The sequence below is a fragment of the Arachis ipaensis genome, chromosome B06, assembly GCF_000816755.2.
Source record: "Arachis ipaensis cultivar K30076 chromosome B06, Araip1.1, whole genome shotgun sequence".
NCBI classification, from domain to species: domain Eukaryota; kingdom Viridiplantae; phylum Streptophyta; class Magnoliopsida; order Fabales; family Fabaceae; genus Arachis; species Arachis ipaensis.
This window is the reverse complement of record NC_029790.2, coordinates 132,593,467-132,619,992: the sequence shown is the minus strand read 5'-3', so window position 1 is coordinate 132,619,992 and position 26,526 is coordinate 132,593,467. Positions and strand designations below refer to the sequence as shown.

At 34.5% G+C, this 26,526-nt stretch overlaps 1 protein-coding gene and 1 long non-coding RNA gene across 3 annotated transcripts; both read right to left on the bottom strand.

Annotated features, from left to right (window-relative positions):
- LOC107605473 (serine/threonine-protein kinase tricorner) lies at nucleotides 110-7,862 on the bottom strand. 2 transcript variants are annotated; one of them, XM_016307360.2, is made up of 12 exons: nucleotides 7,609-7,862; nucleotides 5,311-5,485; nucleotides 5,084-5,167; nucleotides 4,604-4,845; nucleotides 4,229-4,472; nucleotides 3,408-3,487; nucleotides 3,156-3,240; nucleotides 2,702-2,833; nucleotides 2,517-2,630; nucleotides 2,187-2,234; nucleotides 1,482-1,551; nucleotides 110-705 (listed from the first exon to the last, which is right to left on the bottom strand). In XM_016307360.2, the coding sequence occupies exons 1-12, from the start codon at nucleotides 7,764-7,766 to the stop codon at nucleotides 614-616; spliced, it is 1,524 nt and encodes a 507-aa protein (XP_016162846.1). In that variant the 5' UTR covers nucleotides 7,767-7,862; the 3' UTR covers nucleotides 110-613. The 2 variants fall into 2 exon arrangements, with proteins under 2 accessions (XP_016162846.1, XP_020960893.1); XM_021105234.1 differs by lacking the exon at nucleotides 5,311-5,485 and having other exon boundaries at nucleotides 7,609-7,739.
- On the bottom strand, nucleotides 10,769-12,574 carry LOC110264186. The gene is made up of 3 exons (XR_002349914.1): nucleotides 12,524-12,574; nucleotides 12,307-12,435; nucleotides 10,769-10,811 (listed from the first exon to the last, which is right to left on the bottom strand). It is a non-coding gene; the product is annotated as an uncharacterized LOC110264186 (long non-coding RNA).

The window sequence follows — 26,526 nt, the reverse complement described above, 5'->3', positions numbered from 1 at the left end:
TGCCCCTTTTTTTTTTTTTTTCTTTTTGGGTATGACATTAAATCATAAGTGAGCAAAGATAGTCATGAATCGCCATGTTGAAGAAACTGAAGGTGAACAACATTCACAAATAATCCTCAATCAGAATTTCTTCATAGATAAAAGTGTGCCTCTTTCCCATAAATGTATACAACATAAAACTGAATAATTTCATCAGGATGCATTCTTCTAAGTTCCTCGGTCATTTGTCTATAATTTAACTATTGAAACATAAACTGCCACTAGAGAAGGCATGGCTTAAACATGCCAAATTGCCAACCTGGGCAGCCATGGAGCACTCAGCTTAGAGAATGCTGTTCAACTACTTACTGTACACACCGTTGGAAACTTAACTATAAGAGAATATGATGTTTTTGGCAAAATATTTAAGCCCAAGGGGGTTTACTAGAACCTCAAAGATGGACTTAATATGCATATTGCACAAATTCCTAGTATTGTACCGGCAACGTCTTAGATGCACCAGGATTAAGGTAATCCAGAGGTACAGATTCGAATCATGCACTAAGCTATCTATTATACACCAAATTTGAATCATTGGATTACCTTGATGCATGGTATGCATCGTTGCATTGTCCTATGGTAACATGGGATCACCGGATGATGCAAGCATTTGCAATCCCGTTTCCTCAACTGGCCATTTAGAAGAAATTTCTTGCATGGACTCTCCTGCAAATTTACAATTAATTTTAGCTTACCCAACAAACAAAATGGAAACAGTTGATTAAGATAGAAATACATAGGCACACAGCACATGGTTGTAAAGGGAAAAAGAAATTTACAACGGACCCATTAAGAAATCAGCTATAAGTTTATCTCAACTTACTTTGGTCATCCCAACTACTAGGGACAAACCAAATAACCTTAGCACTTTAGATTCTGTTAGGATCTAATTCTCGGTTTTCACTTTCACCCTCACTGGGTTTCGTAGTCCCAATTTAGAGCTTTTAGACAATTTTCAGAACCCCATCCTATTATGATTCAAGATGACTTGTGTAATTGTTCAATCTTCTATATTACATTCAGTGAGTGTTAGAATAATTCGACCCAGCAAGATCTTGAATGTGGTTCAAAATCTTTACAAAAACTTTCCGGCAAAGAAAAGAGTTTATTTTTGTTAGGCAAATTAAAGGTTAAAAACTTTTAGCCCAAGGATACTACATAACTTTGTTAACTGAAGAATCAAATCATACAAATTTCACATTTCCCATAGCGAAATGTGTAAATAACATATTTTCAAGTTCAACCATGCAACATTCTATAAGAAATAACAAGCTGAACTTTTAGCCCAAGGATACTGCATAACTTTGTTAACTGAAGAATCAAATGAAGGTAGCTTCACAAGCATACAAATTTCACATTTCCCATAGCGAAATGTGTAAATAACAGATTTTCAAGTTCAACCATGCAACATTCTATAAGAAATAACAAGCTGACAGTCATACCTTGACACAGCCCTTTTACAGCGTCGAAGTTCTTGTAAGTGTAACCAACAAAGTTTAGATCTTTGGGCATCTGCATGAATTAAGTGGAGGTGGAATATCAAAATATACAAAATTACTTGTTTAACACAGTTTGATTATTTACAGAATATGATTGAATTGTGGGAGAAAGAAAAACTAAAATGAAAAAGTTATTGAATGGCATATTTAATGGATTACTAAAATAATAAGAGATAAAATTCTGTACCACTGTTAATAGTTCTCCCTATGATTTTTCTAAGCCTACCTCCTCTATCTATAGATGTTCTTACTATCTTCTATCTGATCTACTTTCCTTACTGATGCCTCTTCAAATCTTTTCCACACTGGTCGAAACCACTAAAGAAGGTATTCTACCATACTTTCCACAATGTTGCCACCTTAACTTTCTCTTCATACATCCATCCCAAATTCTATCTTATTTAGTGTATTCACTAATTCATCATAGCATCCTCATCTTTGCAGTATTTAACATATTTTCTTCACTGCCCAACATTCAGGCCTATAAAATATCACACTGGTCTTGTAGCTGTGCAGAGTTTATATTTTTCATATGTAGTATATAATTTTCAAAAACTATTATCACTCGCCACTGCACTGAGCTACTAACTATCATATGTAGTATATTTTTCACATTAGTATACAAAAATCAATACAAAGCAGGTGTACCTTCCGGGAGGTTCCCGATCCAAGCCTTTCGTTTGTTGGTGGATCAACCTAACAATTTAAAGAAGAAGCCTCTGTGAAAATCGGTAGGATTTGGTTAAAAACACATACAAGATAATAAGAGGAACTGCGATTGATATAATGCTCCTAGTTTTAACTTCTTAGTCATATAATCAGACACTTTGCTCATAAAATTGAAGCAACTCCTTTCAACTGATTATAAGGAAAAAGTAGACCATGGACAACATCTAAGAATTGTCACATTAGATGGGATAGATTATGGTTCATAGAAAAGAGGAAACAATGACAATGGCATAGAAAAGTTGTTAATACTTCATCAAATTTCATGAAGTTCTGAGTATCTAGCTCGCCAACAACTTGTGGTTTGAATGCTGCCTCCATTTCATACAGTTTATCCCACTCTACACCATTGAACCAAGGATGAGCCTGGTCAAAATATAATGAATATTAGTAGATGAAGAAGGAAAAATTCGACACAGCAATAGTGAACACCTTACCTTGATTTCATGCGCCCCTCGAGTACCTAACCTATGGTCAACATCACACATCAATCTGCAGATTAGATCCTTAGCTTCTGGAGACAACTGTGCATCTTCTGAAAACCTTAAGAAATTTCTCCAATGAACAATCTGCCAGCAGTTGATTGAATGATAAAATAGAGTTAGTATGAACAATGACTCATAATAGCAAAACTAGAATGGTGAAAAATGAGCAGAAGCCAAAAGAAGCAAAATGATAGTCAAATAAAGTGTAATAAATAAATTGGTTGGATACAAATTAGACTATCGTTTGATGGTTTGATTGTAAGTGCAATTCTTAGGTTTCACAACAAAACAGTATTGTAAAAAATAGGAACACTTAGTGTTAGTTTGGATTGGCTATTTTGAGTGAAAAAAGTACTTTTCTTAAAAAATAAAAAAGTAAAAATTTAAAGACAATTAAGAATGTTACCTTTCTGCAGGTAGTCATAGGGTTTTCCGAGTAAAATGGAGGGTAACCAACTAGCATTTCATACATTATTGCTCCCAGTGACCACCTGTTTGCATGAAATAAATACAACTGAATATGGGTATAGATATATAGAATATAGGAATAAGGTGGACATATTGTAAAAGTTTATCACGCTGGTCTAAGAAGAACAAGCTCAATAATTGTTTTCCGAAAAAAAATAATACAAGGTCAAAAACATTGGTAAGAACTAACCAGTCACATTCCATTCCATATCCTTTCTTCAGAAGTACTTCGGGAGCAATGTAGTCTGGTGTTCCCACTGTAGAAAAGGCCTTGCAAAGATAACAAGAAACATAACAGCCAAAAGGCATTACATACCAGCTATTAGACAAAAAGAAAAAAAGGAAAAAGAAATTATATACAATGCTATCAAAATGCAATATCACCTAGAGAGATGAATACTCTCTGGTAGCAACAGGAAATTTCTTTAGCATTGAATTGGATTTTATTACCACATGACAATTTTAAAGGTGCTAAATCCATGATCAAGTAATATGTTTATACAAAATATATCTTTATAATATTCAGCCCAAGTAACACTAGACTACATTATCATGTGCAGTTCAGTCTTATAAATATAACATAGCATCATGTTAATATGCAGAAAGATGATAGTGCTTTCATAGAATGACAGATTCCCATACCTAAATGAAAAACATCTTATAAAAAGGCATGGGATTCCATTCTACAAAATAGGATTTAATCTTCCTTTCCACAACACACATCCTTAATTTTTTACAAGATGACAAGGACTAATTAAATCTATCCAAACTTCATTTCTCAGACACAAGTAAACAATATTTGCTCTTCATCTTCAGCAAAGCCTTTCTTGTCATGAAGAAATAAATAAGCAAAGCTGAACATTACTCTTGAGATAAGAATGTACATTCATATTACAAGGATCTTAAAACAATATCGATATGTAGTAATTTAAGCTAAATAACATGATTGGCAACATATCTTCTGCCACACTGCAACAATATATCGAACTATCAATAAATTTTATAGCATACCAACTTTCTCCTGTTCATCTGCCAATGCTCAAGCTGCTCACGTGGATTTCTCCAACTGGTATGCTTATCCATGCCAGGAATAGATCCATCAATATCCATTGGCTCTGCTAAATTTCTGTCATCCATGACCTGATTTTCATGCAGTGTATACAAGGTGGTACAGTCAAGAGGCTTACAGAGGCCAAAATCTGAGAGCTTCATGTGACCATTTTTGTCCAAGAGTAGGTTATCAGGTTTTATATCTCTGTAAACATGAAAATCAATAGAACTTCTTAGCACATTAAACCTATCTACATTACCACCCAATAAATCATCATCATCATCAATGAATAAATTAGGTCAACAACATCATAAGCACAGCCAAATTGAACAAACCTGTGAATGTAACCATGCCTATGAATAGACTCTATGGCTAGAACACTTTGTGCAATGTAAAATTTAGCAATATCTTCACTTAAGGTTTCTTCCCTAATTAGAAGAGTCATCATATCACCCCCAGGCAGATACTCCATAATTAAATACAAGTACTCGGCATCTTGAAATGAGTAGTAAAGTTTCACGATGCAATGACTGGCTACTTCAGCCAGCAAGTTCCTCTCAGCTCTAACATGTTCCACCTATAGAAAATGAACGATGTCAAGTAAGAAAAAGGGATACTATGCATTGTGCTACGGATCCAATGACTTGGCAATTATCCTAAACAGAGACCGTAGGACCTGATAATAGACCATGTATAGACTAATAAAAGTTTTCTACAACAACGAATTTAAAAGGACTATCTAGAATAAAAAATCAATACTGTATCCTTTAGATATTAGTAACTGATTTTGTTTAATCAGATAATATATATCTCACCTGGCCTTTCTTGAGCATTTCAGATTTCTTCAGCTTTTTCATGGCATAAATGTTTCCAGACTTTTTTTCCCGACACAGTCTAACCTGTAATTAAATGAGTTACAGAAGATAAGATTAATTATAAGCACACAGTCAGAAAATTAATGCACACACCAAACAATGATTAATTGCATATTTAACAAGAATTGCTTCATGCACAAATACATATGCAAAGAGAAAGTCCGGACCTCTCCATAGGCCCCCCTTCCAATGATTGTTAAGAGCTCAAAATCATCAACACATATCTTGTGCCTTTTCAATCGCATATATTCTGTCTCCTTTCTCTCTAAATCTTTGATGAGGTTGATCCGTTCCTCATTTGGCACATCTGAAGAAGCTAATTTTCTTTCTAAAACCCAACGTCTATAATAAGAAAAAAAAATGTCAGGATCAGAAACACCAAAAGACACACTGAACAAGAGATCTGCATCACATTGGAGACTACCGTAAGGAGGTATATAAACATGGCTACTAACAGGGATCTCATGCAAGAGATGTGTAAATCGCATTATTAGCAATTCCTAATTCCTTTTTTTCTTGTGAAACTCACAAAAGGAAGAAAAAGTGCAAATGTTTTCCCCGATGAGATAAGATCATACTATAATTTCTAGAAGAACAACATGCCAACTATACGGCAAACACACATTATGCCCTGTCTTGGATCATGCTTGTACACAGCCCATTTATTCTTAATCTCTTTTGAGAAATTCAAGAAATATGATGATCTCAATCATTCATTCGTGCCTACTAAAAGCACCTTGTTATAATGAGAAACCATCCAATATGGCAAGAAATTGGAAGATGTGTGTTTTTTCAGTCAGAGACACGTGGGAAACTGAAGAAACATCTTGAATCATTAGCCAAGACCAGAAAGTTCAATCTATTGCATAGATATGCCATTTATGTCTAGTTAGGATATTGAGTTGGCCTATATATGTGTGTATCACTATTTAGAAGCCACACCTTAATAAATTCTAACATCAAGTGCCAATATAGTTGGTTATTGAATAGCACAAAAATAAGAGGTTAAGGACAAAATAAGAAGTATAAAAACTACTAAAATAAAAAAGTTGCAATCTTAGAGAAGTTCAATAGCCTTATTAATCTCCGTAGTCCCTTCAATGCAAAATAATTGTCCAGTTATAATTACAGATATCAGCATATGGATTAAGGAAATGATTGAAAACATCTTAATTTTGATCAATTTAGGGGAGTGTACAAGTTATCCTTATTTTGTTCAATACTTATCATCTCTTTCCCCATACCTTCTCATTCATTTGATAGGATTACTGATGGAAAAAAATTAATTAATATTCTCTAATCTTTCTAAATGGACAATTATTTGGGACCAAATAAACTTTTAAGAAAGGACAATAAATTTGGACAGAACGAGTAAATATTAGCCCATATATTTCTATTGGTCTGAATTTTTCTAGATCATAAATGATTGTACAAATTAGCATTCACCATTGACCTAATAAAATAAAACAAGAAATCCACATATGGATATGTATAACTATAAAAGGAGGAACCGATTATGTAACAAAATTAGATAGTGTTGTTAAGGACTATTGTTGTTGTGTCATTTCCAATGAGATAGAAAACATAACATCCTAGGTGATCAAAGGGGATGATTGTTCATTATCCTATTTCGCTATCTGGTTTGAGCCTAGTTCAATCATCAAAATAGAGATAGCTAGCTAAGGCATTTTGGAAAATCTTAAACAATCAGAAAACAACTTCCAGAATTTCGCCAGAATTATGTGACATTACGTTTTAACCTCTGGAAAGATGAGCGAGTTTCACTCTTTTACCTTATCCAACAACTCTCTTTTGGTTTTCAGCAACAATTCTGGATCCGCAACATTACTCTTCGTTGTTTTTCCCATTTTTGTCTTCAACCCAGATACGTAAAAAAGGCATTATTGCTCATACTCACCATCAAGTCACCGCCATGACTAAGCACTCCTTCTAACAGATGATTTTCCTAGGTTTTGGACTTCAGTACTGTCTTAAGCACATAGTTTGTATACTAAGCGGTATCAGCTAACATTGAATCTCAATGTGTCCTCCTCATCAATGAAGCTAGATTGAGTAGCAAAACTCAAGGATTCATTATTTCATTACACTCAATTGGAGCTTATATTACTTTTAACTCCTAAGTCCAACCTAACAAATCAAATAATTAACCCTAACAGAACATAAACAACAAAGGAATCAGCTGAACTAAGAAAACTATCAGCTACCACGCAACAACAACCGAATAAAGCATCTTGAATTAACACTGCCTTCACCTCAATTAGCAATTTAGGATTGCGCACACAGATTCAACACATGCATTGCATTTTATTTTATTTTATTCAAAATCAGTACTATAGTCCAATTCAACACACCAGAGAGATCACAACGATTGAAACGAATTGATGAGAAAATCAGAAGAGATAGTTGTGTTGGAGGTTAGGTTAGGTTAGGTTAGGATAGGTTACCTTTCCTTGCGGTCTTGAATGTTCTTCATGTGGGTTCTGTAGTGGTTCTCGATGAACTTTTTGGCAGCAGCGACCTTGACCATGGTCAAGCTGGAGCCCACACTCTCTTCTTCTTCTTCGGCTTCTTGTTCTTTTTCATCAAGAAGCCCATCGTCCATGACCTCCAAGAATTGAAGAATGTGAAAGTGAAAGCTTCTTACAGTTTCTCCCTGCCACTCTTATCTAGTATTACTAACTCTGCTCTACTCTCTAGGTTTAATATCTTGCTTTTCATAGCAAATAATCTAATCTTATGTGATACATTAACAAATTATTATTTATAATAATGTTTAAACTAATTACTTAAATAATTAATAATTAATTAATAATTTTCGAATTGTTCTGTCGTCCTAATAAGCTAAGTGTTTGGTAGGTGCAGTTTGCAACCATATATAATATATATTGGTAAGTAAAATGGCTACCAAAGAAGGATCTATGTCGGTGATGCTACATGTATTTATGAATATTTTTATAATCAAATTCAATTAAATTACTATATGCCTAATGAAAAGAAAAATATGTGAATATATCACCGTTTTTTCTTTTTCGTATTTCTGTAACACAATTTTTTATTAGAGAATATAAAAATTTATTGATATAATACATAAATTTTTAAAATATAACACATAAAATTTTTGTACATAACACAAACTTTTTGATATAGCACAAATATTTTTATGTATAATACACATTTTTATACCTAGCACATAAATCTTTGTACATAACACAAATTTTTGTTTATATTTTATTAGTTAGGTGAGTCAATATTTTAGATATGTAGTTTTTTAATAATTTCTATTCTAGACATCAAAAATTCTATGTTATGCTTATGCAACAAGATTTTTGTGTTATTAACACAAATTTGTGTTATACGTATTTTATTGATTGAGTGTGAATGTTTTGGACATGTGACCCTTAAAAAAATTTTGTATTGTATACTAAAATTTATGTGTTATACACTAAAATTTATGTATTGTGCATCAAAATTTTTGAATATTTATAAGAGAAGAAGAAGACGATGATAATAATGATAAACGAAAAGAAGAAATTAACAACAAATAACATTAACAATAATATCAAAAAGAAAAAGACAGCCGCAGTGATGATGACGAGAATGGTCACAATTAAAGAAGAATCGTAAGAAGAGGAAGAAACAGCCATTAAAGGAGAGAGAAAGTGGCAGAAAATTTTTATTTTTAAATAACTTGATTAAATTTAGTTATGAAAAGACTTAAACACTTAACATTTTTGTATGATTAATTCCATTCCTTAGTTTAATTCCATTTATAAGAGAAGAAGAAGAAGATAAAGACGATGATAATAATGATAAAAGAAAAGAAAAAAATTAACAACAAATAACATTAACAATAATATCAAAAAGAAAAAGACAACCGCAGTGATGATGACGAGAATGGTCACAATTAAAGAAGAATCGTAAGAAGAGGAAGAAACGACCATTAAAAGAGAGAGAAAGTGACAGAAAAATTTTATTTTTAAATAACTTGATTAAATTTAGTTATGAAAAGACTTAAACACTTAACATTTTTGTATGATTAATTCCATTCCTTGGTTTAATTCCATTTATAAGAGAAGAAGAAGAAGATAAAGACGATGATAATAATGATAAGAGAAAAGAAGAAATTAACAACAAATAACATTAACAATAATATCAAAAAGAAAAAGACAGTCGTAGTGATAATGACGAGAATGGTCACGTTAAAGAAGAATCGTAAAAAGAGGAAGAAACGACCATTAAAGGAGAGAGAAAATGACAGAAAAATTTTATTTTTAAATAATTTGATTAAATTTAGTTATGAAAAGACTTAAACACTTAACATTTTTGTATGATTAATTCCCTTCCTTGATTTAATTCCATTTCTTCTCAAAGTCCTGCCCGCTTATTTTTGAGGTAATCAACACAGATAGAGGGCTAAGTTAGCTTTGGCAAGAGAATAGTATAAATAAAGCGAAGATTATTTTTGTTGAGAGTGGCCCTGAATGGCTGAATCAATCTAACCCTAATTATATACCTTAATTATATAGACAATGCTACGGTGATGATACCTATTTTTTTCATCATGTGATGAACTGAGTTGGCATTATGATAATAAAGACACGTTAGTATAATATCGAATAACATTTATATTGCTATCAAAGATATGTCAGGTTAGGAAATTTTTATCTGATTTGACTTTCTTTTTTAATTAGATGTAATTGACAGTAATTAACTTAATTAACAGTGTTTTGTTTGACCACTTTAGTTAATTATGGGGCTGATGGCCCATTATTGATAAGTTTTGAAGATGCACTTATTTGTTGGTAAAAAAATTGTAGAGCACATATTATAATCCACAACAAAATAAATCACTCCAGAACACATTAATAATAATAATAATAATAATAAATAGGAAAATAGTGTAACATATGTAATTGTTATTAATATTATGAATACCGGGGATCCAAAGATCTAAACTTTCCTCACATCTCTACTCATAACTATTCGCAGGTCTAATGCTTTAAGTTCCAAATGCATGCTTACAAACGTTTATGCCATATATATCAATCAGATATCCTAATAGCACATAAACACATATACAGAGAATGCACAGAAGCATAATCAGTCCGTCTTTCAGGCTCTATAGGAACGAACTGCTCTGATACCATAATGTAACACCCTACCACACTAAGCTTTACGCTTAAGTCGTAAAACGAAGGTGGTGTGGTATTACAACCTATAAAATAAAATGAGTACATATAATAGCAGAAGAATTATAATATGCTAGGAGCCTTGAAGAATAGGGGAAATAAAAATCGCGAGATAAAAGCGCAACGCTCAAGGGACGAGTTAACTTGCGTGCTAAGAAAACTATAACTGTCAAACATAAGATAATAGAAGTAGGAATAGAGTGTCAAAGATACAAAATAACAAGCTCCTAACTCAGCCTGCGAAGTCAAGACTGGCCGGAGAATATTTACACATATATACATACATATCCAAAACTCAAAAGTACATATACACAATCCTACCTCTCCATAAACCTCTAAGAGGATCAAAATAACAAGTTATGCGGAGAGAAAACCAATATATATATAATAACAAAATAACATGTAACCATTTTGTTTCAAGAGTCCAGACGCCTAACGAGATGCCTCTCGACCTGCATCTGAAAAACAACAACATAGTATGGAATGAGAACCGGAGGTTCTCTGTATGGTAAAGGTGCCACACACATAATATATAAGGTCCTGGGAATGCCAGAGGCAATCCTAGAACGCCGACACTCAGATTATAGAGCTTAAAGTATTAAACAGAAGCCATAAAAGGTGTAAATATTTAATCCTAACTTAACTTAACCTTAAATCTAAGTCCTATACTGCCATTCCTCCATACCTCCAACTCCATCATGCATTTTCACGGACAAATAGACAGATAAAGGCAAACACAAGAAGGTTACAACTACTGCATGTAACAAATACACATTTAGCATGGCAAATACAGATAGGCACACCCAATTAGAGCACAAGCAAGTAATTCAAGTAATATGCATATGATGCATGCCTGTCCTATGGCTGATGAGGCTCATCTATCGGTTATCCAGCCAACCCGACAAGTCTAAATTGTCCTTAGACTGTCCCCCGACGTGCATCCCCAAGAATCTATGCATAGATTTTTCTCAAATAATCAATATTGTTCAATGGGGGTAACATTTCCGGGAATTTATATAGTGCCCGGTCACACTTACATCGTAGGGTCAACAGAGTATCGAGTTTTCAACCTGGTACACGTGGTGGCAAGCCACGGCACTTAATCCAGGGAATCTCGTATCTCAGATTATTCAAATTCATAAGCCATATAAATAATTCAATTAAAATTCATCAACATCCACATCATTCTCAATCGCATCTCATTCATCATTATACGTCAATCATATTCAATCATTATCCTTCATTATCACATCTCCCATTCCATCCATCAATATTCCAATTCAAAACATAATTCATTCTTTTCCAAATGAATCAAACTTAAAACATGCTCATTTTCTTAATAACTCAAAATCAAACCATATAACCTTTGAATCTTAAATCTTTATAAATAATCATATAAACTAAATCTCTAATTTTTATAAAATTTCGGCAGCATCTCCTCTAAAACTCGGACTTTGCCACCCTTTTCGGGTCCAAACCTGCATTCTTTTCAATTCAACATACCATTCCTCATCATCATAACAATCACCACAATAAATCTACCTCAGATCAACAATTAAACTCATGCAATATTCAAATCCAACAACCAAAATTCAACTAAGAATCATAGTTCACAAATCCTAGGCTTTTAACACAAGATACCTCATTATCACAACAACCTCCACAATAGTTATACCTCAAATCAATAATTCACCAAATCATTAGTTAATCAACAAGCACCAAACTAACCATGTTCATCAACAATAACATTCAACCATAATTCTCTCCAAATTAACATAACAACATTCACCATCCAAAATTAAAAACTAATTATCTAATAAACTTCAACCAAATATATTCATCGACAAATTACTAAACATTAAACATACACCTGCATTCCAACTTATCCAATGGTCATCTAGCCTAAGTTTTCACAGAACATTATATATTAAATGCAAGAAACATAAACCATACCTTGGCCGATTTCCACGTAACGACCAAAGCTATTTATTCAAAACCAAGGCAGCCCCTCAAAACTCAACTAATCCGCTTCCTCCAAGTTGCAGTATTCACAATTCCAAGTTTCAATTATTTATTCACAACCTAATACACATTCATAACACATATATATCCAATTTAATACTCAAAGTTCAAATTCAATGAAAATAAAATAGAATTATCGTATCCTCACCTTACCCAAGCTTCACATAAGCAAGAGTGAACGTTTTCCTCAAAGCTAATTGGAGCTCGGACGGAGAAGTTACGGGGATTAGAAATTTACCGTAAAGTTACGGAAGCTTTCTCCCCTCCCTGGAAGTGTTTCACGCTGCTGCATCCAAATGAGGGAGAGAAAGGGGTTCGGCTTCATTTAATGAGTTGGTCCAGTTGGACCGACGGCCCGGTTCGGGTCCGGTTCAACCGGTTCGGCCCGTTCGATCCAATTTTGGATCGTTTTCTTTGAAATTAGTGTCAAATTTTTCGTTTCGATGAGCTCTATCCTAATTTAATATAATATTCACGTTTATAATATTCCTTATTAAAAACTAATTTATTAACTAATTACTTACTAATTTAACCGGGGTTTACATTAACCCACTGCATCCGAGGTATGCACGTTTTTTGTAATTGAGGGCAGTGCATCCAAGATACAGTCTAAAACCTATATATATCCACAGCATCTGAGAAGAGCGTGGATTAGAGTGATTTTTTTCAAACTTTTGAGATTCTGCACGTGTGAAAGCGAGATTTTTCACGAGCTATGACCCCCTGAGCATATGTCCGCGATGGAGACATTAATATATATAATTATCTTGTAATGCATTCAGGGTGTTAGTCTTTAGTGACTTAGAAATTTATATATATGTGTTACATTTAATGTAAACGCATAGGTAGGTGCATTATAAGTTGTAGTACTGTTTAGGGACAATTAATGGTTTAGATGTAACTGATATGCGTTAGTTATGTGTTTTGGGAATTACAGCGACCACGGTTACTTTTGTCACGCCGTGTGACACTAGGTCTCCCGCTGCCACCCATCCTGCTTCCCTATATAAGGGAGGCTGGATTTGGGCATGCAGTAGAGTTGAGGAATTTTTTGTTTGACGGGTGCTTGATCTCTGCATTTGTCAAGCGATGGAGGTCAGAGACCTATACATTCAACCTTCCGTGGGGTGAGGTCAGCATTACGCTCGAGGATATTGCCTACCACACTGGACTACGCACTGTCGGAGAGCCTGTTGGGGTTGTATCAGAGAATTCCAGCGATGGCATGAGCACCCGACATGGGAGTGGGCTGAGGATTTATTGGGTGCCAGGCCGCCGCCACCGCAGGAGGGAGGGAAGCAGGTGTTTGGGATCAGGATGACATGGCTCAGGGACCGAGTGACGTATATCCCTGATGGGGCAGCCCTGGATACTCTTTGAAAGTATACACGATGCTACTTGATGATGCTTACTGGGGGGTTTCTGTTCACGGATAAGTCGGCTACACTTGTGCCGCTGAGATGGCTGCCACTGCTAGAGAATTTCAATCGATGCAGCCAGTTGTCATGGGGTCTGCATTTCTCTGCGATACCTACCACTCGTTGTGCACGGCGGCATCCCGTGACGTGACAGACATCGCGATGATGTCCGAAGACCAGTAGTTGTCAGACGAGGAGGCTGAGTACGCCCGACAGGAGGAGGTTCACGAGGATGTCATTCCCGATGCACATGCCGAGCATCCCTCCGACGCATTTTTCGCGACCATGAGGCTGACGTCGCTGCAAGGCTTATGCCGGGTACCTCAGTCCCTGGTCACCACCCGACCGATGACAGCGCTTGGGAGCAACCCCAGTTCGCCCTTGGATCCGATGATATGATAAACATCAATGACATGTTCTAGATCATCGGGGCACCTAGTGATGCGATGGATGCCTTGGCCAGTCGTTATCGCCACAGGAGAGACGACACCGACATACCTGGGACGTCAAGCGGTGTTTCCACCCAGCATGGGACAGCTCCTCCAGGTCACTATCAGACTCCTCCTCCACCACCGCACCAGTCAGTTTCTGCTACGTCACCCCACTATCGGACTCTATCCTTGCCACTGCGGACTCCACCGTCCGGATTCTGTCTAGAGACCACCTCCTACGCCTCCTCCCATGACTGTATCAGCTCCTCCTCCGCCACCATACCAGCGTCCACCACCCACTTCCAGCCAATCAGTTGTTCGTCTTCGTCCATACCATCCTCCTAGGGTGTCCCGTCCTCGTGGATGTGGGACTGGATACCACTTGGATCCTGCCGCTGGACGGCGTTAGTTACCATTATTGCAACATGTATTTTGCTTATTACTTATGTTTATACACCTCCATCACATGTATAACTCTTTTTTAGTGCATCCAAATGTATGATTCGACTTGTTTATCCATATGAATATATGTTTTTTATACAAAATATTGCAACGTATATAAATAAAAAAAATGTCATGCACACTTAAACCGTATTTCGGATGCACTGTCCTCAATTACAAAAAAACGTGCATATCTCGGATGCACTATATTCGCGATCTCGTCTTGTTCATATCTCAGGTGCATCGCATGGGGGTAGTACATCCGAGATAGGTTCATAAAATGGTTTCACCCACTCCATCCAAGATGTGATTTAAAATATATTTTAGTAAATACTTACACGTTTTATTAAAACGGTAAATATTATGTTTTTTAATTTAAATAAAAAAAAATCCTGTAAAATGTCCTTAGAGCCAATGGATACGTAAAGAATATAAAACTTAGTGCCATACCTATAAACAAAAATTACAGCCAAAGTAAATCTAAAATAACAAATGATTAAAAAGTAAATAAAATATTTACACTTCTTTTTTAAGAGAGAGAAAGAATTACTTGTCCAAAACTAGCTGCCCCAACTTCTTTTCAGCTTCAGTATTCAAGTCACTAAAAGGTTCATGCAACACATACCATTTTCTAAAATTATTATTAGCAAAGTTAAACAAAATTCTGAGTTTGAGGTCAATGATTCAACAATTGCAAGAACCATATATAAGAGGAAAAGTAGAGAGAAAGCCCCAGCATCAACGAAGTGCCCCTTAGAACAAAACACAGGGAACCTAATCAGGCAATTAGGCATCAAGACAATAATTTCATCCTTTTGGGGAGTATAAAACCATTTTAACTAGCAAGCACACGAGATTATGATATTTACTGAGAATGAGATGTTCATATAAAAGTTCCTCAAGCCCAATTCTTTTTCAATTAACAATAGGAATTCCATGACATTTTCTAATAAACCACTGACTATTGTGAATCACGTAGCCTTTGACTTTTTAGTTGATATTAGAAATTAAAAACTAGAACGACATAAATTTTTCCATGTAGCAGCTGGCCTGAATTAATGGGACAAAACTTTATTATTAGGAGCACTCTAATGTACAGATTGAAGTGGTATAGAAACAGTGACGGACCCAGAAAATTTTAGGAGTGGGGACAAATATATATATATATTGGAGAATTTAAAATTTACTTTTTGATGAAGAGAAGATGACTATTAGACAAGGAATAGAAAAAGAATGTTGAAAATATAAAAATAAGAAGATGGTTTAAGAGAATAAAAAATTGACGGTACAATAATTAAATTTGATTAGGTTAAATAATAGTCAAAATAATAAAAAAAATTAAAATTAAAATTTTAGCTAATTGAATTTATTTTATTTGTAGTGGGGTCATTTAAAATTTGAAGTGGGGGCATATTATATATAACTATATTTTTTAAAACAAAAATTAAAAACATCATGGGGGCAAGTGCCCCCTCATTGATATGCTTGGGTCTGTCCCTGTATAAAAAGAGTATAAATTCTTTTTATAGTTACTTTTTATTATTTTATTATTATTTAAAATGTGGGTCTTACCTTTATTAATCTCTCTTTCATTCTATTAAAAAAAATCTGTAAACTTACATCTTTACCATATAATTCACCTATTATTATCATTGTTGTTGTATAATCCTTTCATAAAACACAGTTTATGTCTTATTAAGAAAGAAAAAAAAAATCACCGCATTCAATAAAATATAAAATTTTGGAAAATATTTAAGTTTTTATAAATAAAAATATTTTTTGTTTTTACTAAATTTATAAAGATATTTTAGTAAAAATATTAATATAATATATATTTTTAAAAAAGAAAACTAAGTTCTGACTTGAATACTATGTACATATGAATTTATTATTGTACCAAATCAAACACCTTAAAATATAGATGAAATTTATGAAACACGGACACTTCTCAAAGTTACCGTGTCCGCGTATCGAACACATTTCGAACATGATACTTATTGATACTTGTCCGACACGCGTGTCTACCGTGTCTTAATAAAAAATAAAAAAATTTTCACCGGACACGTGTCTGCATGTTCAGTCTTATTCTTAACATATATTGCTAAAATAAATTTAGAAATAGTATATATTATTATTTATTAAAACAAAAATTTTTAAATATTTTATATAATTAAAATAAGATATTAAAAAAATAATTTATATTTTAATATCAATAAAATATCAAAATATCATTGCTATTTTTCTAAAAAATACTTCATATTTTACAAATATACGTATCCCCATATCTTATAAGATTTTAAAATTTATGTGTCGACGTATCACATGTCGTATCGTGTCTCGTGTTCGTGTCAATGTCTATACATCATAAGACGGAATTCAAGTTGAGCCCATTTATTTGTCCCAACTTTGCATTGATTTATTCAAATATATAATAAATACATACCTTTTCTTCTTATTTTTTAAACAAAATTTGTAAAGTTCCAACCCGATTCCTGTCTATTTTTTTGAAGGATACAGTGATCCTTGTCCAAAAAAATGGTACCCTCAATCCTTGTCCTTGCTTGTCACGAGACATGGCAGTCCTTCCGTCATCTCCAGCATCAAGATCTAACGGAATTTGCATATGTGGCAGTTAACGTTGATGATGTGATCGTTAGATGCTGTGCTGGCTAATTGGAGGTTGGACATGGATCGATTTGTCCCTTTTTTGAGTGGTCAAAACGTTGCCGTTTCGCTAAACACATAGGGTGTGTGTGGTTGGAGGAATTATAAATAATTTCTAGGAATTTTATGATGGGAATATCATATTCCCATGTTTGGTTCAAAGTTTGAAAAGCTATTCCTAAGCAAATTTGATTCCAGGGAATCAAAATACCATCATTTTAATTTCCACATTTTCCTTGGGTATCTTTGATTCCCATGGGAATGGAATCTTTCTAACAAAGCAATACTTGAACCACACACACCCATAGGATTATATGAAATGATTCCCATCACCTAAACCCTCCCACTCCCCTCCTCGTACATCCATTCTATGAACCCTAGAAAACAATGGCGGAGAGCAGTGAGCATTTGTCACTCTCAAATCGGCAAACTGGAAGAGATGCATCTGACTTCGAAAGTTGGAGTTGAAATTCTAGTGCGACTTTAGGAGAAAGGAAGAAGAGGAAGTGGGTTGCCCCAGAATGTAACTGCAGTACTCATGCCATTCTCTTCATGCTTGGTAGGCTATTCTTTGGCTGCCCATACTTCAAGGTAGTTTATTTTTTTTTCATTTATTTAGATTTAGATCGAAGTGTTACAATATATTTCCCAAGGGTAACAATCTTCCTCCCATGTTGCAGACTTCAACACCTCATTGCAAGCATTTTGCATGGCTTAACGAGTATGCTTCATCGTTTAATGAGGATGCTAAATCTTCGTTTTAGTGGGCTGATGCAAAATGAAGCTCATTTTGAAGGCCATAATCATATTATTCATGACAAAATGAAGTAGTTTGATGAAAGATTGGCTGAGTTAGAAGTTGAGTTATACAAATCTAAGGTGAATTTGATTCAAAGTAGATGCAATGGTGTTGGATGTATTGTTATGGTATTTATTGCAGGAGTTGTAATTGCAAAGTTTCTGAGGACTTTTGGCTTAAAAAGAGCAGAATTTTAGTTGTTTTATTTTGTAGAAATGTGATCATGGTTGTAAGGGTTGTACTAATGTGAAACAAGAAAATATAATTTGTGCATGAATGAAGATGAAAATTTATAGTTTAAAACATAGCTGTGTTTAATAATTTAAATATGCAGTTGCTAGACTTGGTATCATTAGTATAAACAATGACCAAACTATAAAATGATAATATAAAGCAACAAGAAAAATTCAGTAGAGAAATATATATATATATTAAGGTAATAGTTCTTGGCACATATTTATAAGGAATGATGTATCATTCCAACTGTTGTAATCTAATATAATAACACAAAGTCGATATTGATAGCTCCAAAAGGCTACAACTTTGCCAAAGAGAACAACTATAACAATAGCAGATATGGAAAATGATTCCAACAAAATACTGAAGATGAAGTCAAGTTTCTTCAAGGCTCCAAAAAGCTACAACAGTAACTTTCAAAATATGCGTATCCAAGTAAACTAAAAACAAAAATAATTCATAAGGTTCCTAACTAAGTCAACAAAACACAAATAACTATTTCAAAGTTATCATTTCAATTCTCTTTAGGTGGCCTCATTCCTGGAGTGGGGATGAACTTCAAGATCCTTGAGGCAGTCCTAGAACCTGCTGCAGCAATTGTCTCTGTGAAAACAGTATTGTTGACAGTGGTATTCTTGGGATGAGGGGCCTAAACCTTTGGGTTGGAAGTGCTGAAGCCATGGATGTGAACGGTGGTCCTTGTTTTAGTGTGGACATGCATGTGGATCTAAAAATCTGTTATTTTTCTCACACAGATGGCATTGGATTCATCTGTGTGTTATCTATCATAGGCTGGTCCAAAAAATAACAAAATTCAACATTATCAAAAATTACAGTGAATGTATTTGTGGGTTTAGGTTAATATGTAAATGTGTTTACGGATGAATAGTATACCTCCTCTATATTGAGTGCAAATTGTGATAGAAAAATTTTCTCACTTTGGTGTGTGCCAACTTACCCTTCTTTCGGTGTGGTTTTAGGGAGTTTTTTCTTGTTCTTCTTGGCCTTAAACTGTATCACTCGATACAAATTTACATGTTAGTAAGGCTAGCATCACCATCATATAGTTATATATTGGATCCATGCCACAAAATGTGTTATACTCACCATAGCATCTACCCGAATTTCACCCTGAGGAGCATTTGAACTGCTATCTGTGTCTTATGATGAGCTAGAGGCATAATCTCTTTCAATGCTAATGCCAACCCCTTATTTAACAAAACAATGCAACGAAATTAAACAATCAGATTTTAATAAGTTGTAAAATAGTTATACAAATATAAACGTAAATTAATTTACTGAAGTCACCTTTTGTTAATCTGAAATGAAGTTTTAACCACCTTCAGTACAGTCCCCCAAATCTTCTTGAAGTAGTGTCAAAAATCACTTTCATGTCTCCTTACATTCATTTGGTACCACAGCATATGCAACCACATAAAAATGGTTATTGCCATCTTGTCCAACTGCACTAAGGAGCTGTCCACCATAATAGCCCTTAAGAAAGCAACCATCCAATCTGATAAGAGGCCTGCACCCGTCTTTGAATCCTTTTTCGCATTCATCGAAGTTAATATAAAGCTTATCAAACAATGGTAGAGACTCAGGCTAAAGAGTTACTTCCATCAAAACAGTTGACCCTAGGTTACTCCTATGTAATTCCATGAGATAATCGCGAATTCTTCCATACTGTGCTTGTTCATTGCCAATTACTTCCTCTCTTGTTGTCTTTAGAGCCATACTAATTATTTTTCCACTCAACTGAACATTATACTCTTCAATCATGTACTCCATGCCTGCTTAAGTTTTAAATTTGGCTGGGTAATCAACCTTTTAACTAATTTTGAAGTAACCCATGACCTATCAGCAAGGTTACTATCGAAGTCCCTCCCACAGTTATGCTCACCAAAGAGAATTTTTACTTGAAAACAACTATCTTGGCTGTTCCATGATGTCAAGATTAACCAAGAACAATTTGGATCCGCACATGCTGCCCTTACCTTTTGCTTATCATTCTTTAAGTACATGACATCCTTACCCCTCATATACGAAGTACTCCTTCAAAGCATTTTTGAAAGCCTCCATGGTAACAAATGTTTGACTAACCTTGAATTCAATTTCACCATACTCGGTCTCCTCATTAAATTCATCATATACAGTCCTACCCTCATCTTTAGATGACACTGGACTATTAAATACTTCACTTTCATATTCATAAAGTTTCTCATAATCAGAGTCCAATTCCTCACTACCTTGATCAATATTTGTATTCTTAACACATTTCTCTCAAGACCCACTACTAATTCCCTTATTGCCACTACCTACAGAACTATTGTTCTTGTCATTATGCAACCCATCCTTAAGGATATGCTTTCTTTTCATTCCAATGTACTTCTTAGAAGCCCTTCTTTTTAAACCATTCGGCCCAACCCATCATCACTAATTGGGCGGGTTTGTGAACTCCTTTTGGGCCCTGATCAGTCTTCTTCTTAGGTGAAGCCTTCTTCTTCCTCTTATTAAGTTTCTTTCTCTCTGATTCACTATCTTCACTGCTGTTAGAATCTTCAAACCCAGGAGGAGGAGGCTTGTAAGCCTCATCCTCTGCACTCTTGTATCCATCATCTGAGGATGAGGATGATAAATCACTCAGCACAACTTCAACCCTTGCCCCATCATCAACAACTTCAGGAACACTGATTAGATGATCAAAGTATACGTAAAATTCACCAGTCTCTTTATTTCTGCTGATATTATCCCTCATTTGATTTATCTCAGCATCATCCTTGAGAAGATGCAACTCAGTTTCCATATCAAGTGCAGTCATGGCAAGCCAATACATGCTTTTATACTCTCTATATCCCAACTCCTTAAATAAAGTCTCCAAATCAAAGAAGTTAATAAAATCTAAATTCATAGGTGGATATCTATGCACTTTTCCATTAACATAATTTAGTACCTCCTCTGAGTTCTTCTTAGGAGAACCTCCATAATTAAACACAAGAACTACCATATCATCATCCATCTACATTAAGATTAATTATAACAAAAAAAATGTGTAAAAACTTAATTATCACAACCACTTTAATCAAAACAGCACAATTCATTCAGTCAGGCAGAGTTCAGCTCAGTTCAATGATGCAACAATGGAGAACAATGAAAAAAAATTCATACCAACCCTTCAGTTTACCCGAATCTTGTGCAAAACTCTTTGTATTAACTAAAAACAAAATGAACAGATATAAAATGCAGCTTCCTTAAATGAAAAAAAAAAATTAGACAGCTTCCATGTCTGCAACATCGAAAAAAAACAAGCACAACTTCCATGTCCCCATTGTTTACCTCTGTAGCTTCCACCTTCAACTTCTGTCGACGCTGTCAACGAGTCCATCACTGATGCCGTCAGATCCCTTTCCTCGCGTCTTGTCAGCAGTATAGTCAGAGGTTCACTCAGGAACACCACCACATGCACCGTCCCAGAGTCATTTTTTAGAGGGAGAAAAGGAAAAGATTCTAGGATTTTCTGTAAATAGAGGTGAGGGATTGGGAGTTATATGGAAAGCCAATATGCACACTCAACAAGCCGTTTTCACCATTTATAAAACGATAACGTTTCGGTAAAAAAAATAAGGACAAATCAATCTTTATCCAAATTTCACTTGCCATCATGGCACTAAACAGACAGATCCTTGACACATTATCAATGTTAATTGCCACATACGTAAATTCCGTTAGATCTTAAAGCTGCAGATGACGGAAGGACCGCCATATCTCACGGCAAGTAAGGACAAGAATCGAAAGTACCATTTTTTTGGAAAAAGATCGCTATGTCTTTTAAGAAACTAGACAAGAACCGAATTGGGACTTTACTCTCCTATTTTATTTACTTCTCCATATATATTTTTATATATTCTTTTATGTCCCGTTAGGCGTTAATGGATTCATTGTGTCCACACAGTTCTTTAAGGCTGCGTTTGTTTGCTTAGACATGGACACTGATACATAGACACGGTGGTACACGTCCACTGTTTGTTTGCTGAGACACGATTTTTGAATGGACACGGTGGTACACAGATACACACAGAATACATATTTTTAGTGTCTCTCCTTAAAACTGAGACACTGAGACACAACTTATGGGACACAATTTTTTTTCACTTTTATCCCTAGTTAATTTAAAAAATTCCAACCTTATCCCTACCTCAACCCTATCCTAACCCCTTTCTCTGCTCCCTCTTCCTTCTCCGTCAGTCTTCTACCTCTCTCCAGATTCTTCTCCTCTGTCATAGATCTCGTCATCGCCGCCATGCCTCCATCCTCCGACGGTCCTCTCTCCATCGCCGCACTCTTCTTTCTTGCTTTCTTAAATTTGTGTCTCTTCTGTGTTCTTCTGTCGTTGCCTTTCTCGGATATGTGCCGCCTCTACATCGCTGCCGCCACTTGTATAGATCTGTCGTCCTCGTCGTCCATTCCTCGTGACATAGAGTCACAGCACCGTCCAACCCACAGCGAGTCGCAGCATCGTCCAACCCTCTCGACACAGCAAGTCAGTGTCGCCATCCAACGCTTGTGACCCAGAAAATTGTAGCACCTTCCTCTGCTCCTTCTCTCACCGTCTCCCTCATCTCTTTCATTCTCCTGTAATTTTTTTTAATTTTGGTTATGGTTACTGTGATTATTGCCTCTGTCTTCTCTGTTTTTTTTTCTTTTTATTTTTTTGAGACAAATGGTGATTATTAAAAAATTTATCAGTAATTTTTTGGTAATTAGATGATGATGAAAATGATAAATCTGATAATGGTAGTGATGGTGGTAGTAGATGGGGATGGTGACTGTGGATGGTGGTAGTAGATGGTGATGGTGGCTATAGATAGTGGTAGTTGTGGATACATTGGTGTTATTGATGAGGATAAATTTGTCATTTTGATAAATTTGTATATACCAGTGTACTGATATGTATAATGTTGCCAAACAAGATAAAAATTTTGTGTATGTTCATGTCTATGTGCTGTTGTATCTTTGTGTCTCTGTCCATTACTGGTTAAGACAGCAAACAAACAGAGCCTAAAAAATTGGAATCAACCTATAATATAGGTAAAAAGTGGATATTAAATTAGAACTTCCTTTCCAACTTTCATGAGTTTATTTTCCTTCAGCCCTACTGAGTCTCTTCCAAATCCTTTCCTAAATGAAAATTGAAATAATATTTTTTAGACATTCAATTCCTACTACTAAAATAGACAACCCCAAGCATATATATACTTGATAGCTTGAAGTCCCACTCTCAACCAATCTTAGATAAAGAAATTGTCTTGTAATAGGTGTGTTTTGGTTGAATGAGATTCAATATTTGTTTAGGTTATCCATCATCCAAGGGACGATTGATAATGATTTGAGACATCTTTTATTGTTAGGATATTATTTTTTGAGAATCTTGAAAAAATTATACTATTACTCTGACATTTTTTACTAGATAATTCCTACATTTTAAACATACTAAATTTAGTATTTAATATTGATTATTGACAACAAAAAATAACTCTGCTAGAGAGATAATGAAAAATCTAAACAATGTGAATAATAAATTGTAAATTTAGTCTAAATACATATAAAAAAATAAAAAAATATTTTACAAATTACCTAAATAAAAAAATCCACTTAGTTGTTCCAAAAAAATAACCATCTCAAAATCTAATTTATTAAAGCATTTCACTCTAATACCCTTTTCTTTTCCAACCAGCTGCCACCCACACATTCATCAATAAGCATTCTACTTCACTGTCGCTGCTTGGCTTGCCACATGCCGCTATCGGCGTCGCCCACCCATAGTGAAAATAACCATCTACTTAAGGATAAAAATAATATTCCATATACTTAATAAATTGAACATCTAACATATTTTAATTATATATAACTAAACTCAATCCAATCAAAATAATCATTCACATAATAATTAAAATAATTATCCGCATATCTACTAAAATGACAATTCTAAACTGACCATTGAATTAATATTAAATAGTTGAGAGGCATTGCATGCACAAAGTCTCTTCATGTGACCAAGTGACCCGCATTCTTTATACCTTCAAATATTGTCTTATTTTCCAGCTTCCTATATGTCATGATATATACATGCATGTTACCATATTTTTTCAATTACCAGCTAAATGAAAACATGAAATTTATGGAAGGGTTAGGAGAATGAGAAACAAATAGGAAAGATTACGTGAGAAAAAACTAGGATGTTACCATGTCACATCCGGCAGCGACAATTTAGACGACGGAATGAACAGAGTGATGGCTCCATCGATAGTTAACTCTCCAGTAATTTTTATCGGGAATTACGGCGCCTCATAACGACAAACTGGCACGATGCAGCAGCAACTCCACAAAAGGGTTGCGCAACACCGCAACAATGCGTCCAGGAGAGAGTGGCGTAAAAATAGCGGCAGTAACGTTGGGCTGAGCACTGGAGGGCGAGGCGCGTCGAGCTGACTGACGGAGGTGGAGGCGGTATCGGCGGGAGGCTGCGGCAGCGTCGATATGGCCGACGGAGAGTGCAGCGGCGCAAGGTAAGGACCGGCTAGGAGTGCAACGGCGCGAGGTGAGGATCGAAGAAGATGACGACGAGTTTTGGACGTGTATTGGAGGTTATGTGAGATTAGGAATAACCGTACGTAGTGTGAATGGATTTAAATGTTAATTCTAATTTTTCAAATTTTAATTTTACCTTTCTTAATCTGTTGTTCACATTGTTTACAATTAGCATTATTTTTTCATACTTTCTCAAAAAAAAAAATTACTAAATTTAGTCCCAAAATTTCACAACGAATAATTAAATTAATAATCTTATATCCAGTTTATTAACAAATCATTAATGTATACCATTGAAGGGTCTATTCAAATACCATACCTAAGTTTTATTTGTCTATGTTAGGGAGTAGTCAACTTAATAGATTCTTTTCAAATATCTTTTGGTGAAAATAGGGTAAAATATTTGTAAAGGACTTTAGTACTTAATTTTTTTGACATAAAAAGTCAAGATCAGTGTTTTTTCCATACTTACCCAATTATCCAACATGTTATTTTTACACTCCATTTAATGAGAATCTTTAAGCGTGAATGGTTAGTCATATAATTTACATTTTTTTATCAAGATATTTTCAATCCAATAAAAACTAATTTATTATAAATCAAAACTATATTTAAGAATTTAACTTACCAATATTTAAATTTTGTTATTTATTTAAGTGAACTAATAAATTAACTACTAAACCGATCCAAATTAATTTATAAAAGGACTTATTTGATGAAATAAATTTGGTTTACTCAATTTATTTCTAACAGAATTATTTATACACTTTTAGTATCCATGGACAAATAATTACCAAAATAAATCTTTCTTATAATTTGTTGAAACAAAACTTATTGAATTTTTTTCCACTCAAGACAAACAACTTTTCTTCCTTTTTCTTTTTGGGACATAGAAACCACTTTTCTAAATTTTGTTTGGTTCTTTTTCCATATATGGAATTTTGTCATATTCCCTTTTTTTAAAATCTGGATTTCTGTGATATTTTACCAAGTCATCCTAAATGCACCCCAAACTTCTGGTCCAAAACCATGCCACCATTCACATGGAAAAGGGTTGCATTTGCATATCTATTTTGTCAAACATTAAGTAGATGTGGCATGCAGACCCTGAGAGTGAGAGGATCACTAATAAATGTTTAACAACTTCAAAATTTAATGGTCCAATCAAATCCTTGAATTCCTTTTCCTTTTGATTTTTTTTTTTCTTTTTACATTCCCAATTTTTATGGAGGCCTGGACCAACCCTTTACTACAACGCTATCTTGGGCACTGGACCCAAGACCATGAGTCCATGACTAAATTTATGAGAGGGGCAAACATGTAATTATGTAGAGACATTAGTTCAACTAAAATATACATGGAATTCAAATGTGTTGTGTCATGCGCCTGCTATATTTGAATTTCATACACATTTACATTCACATTCACATACATGTATACTTCTCTTCCAAGAAAGGCAAGAATTCTAATGAAACATGCATTTTTCATAAATGCGAAAAACAGTGTATATTTATGTTTAGATACTTTGATTCAAAAGTAATTATAATTGATAAAATATTATTTTACTAATAAT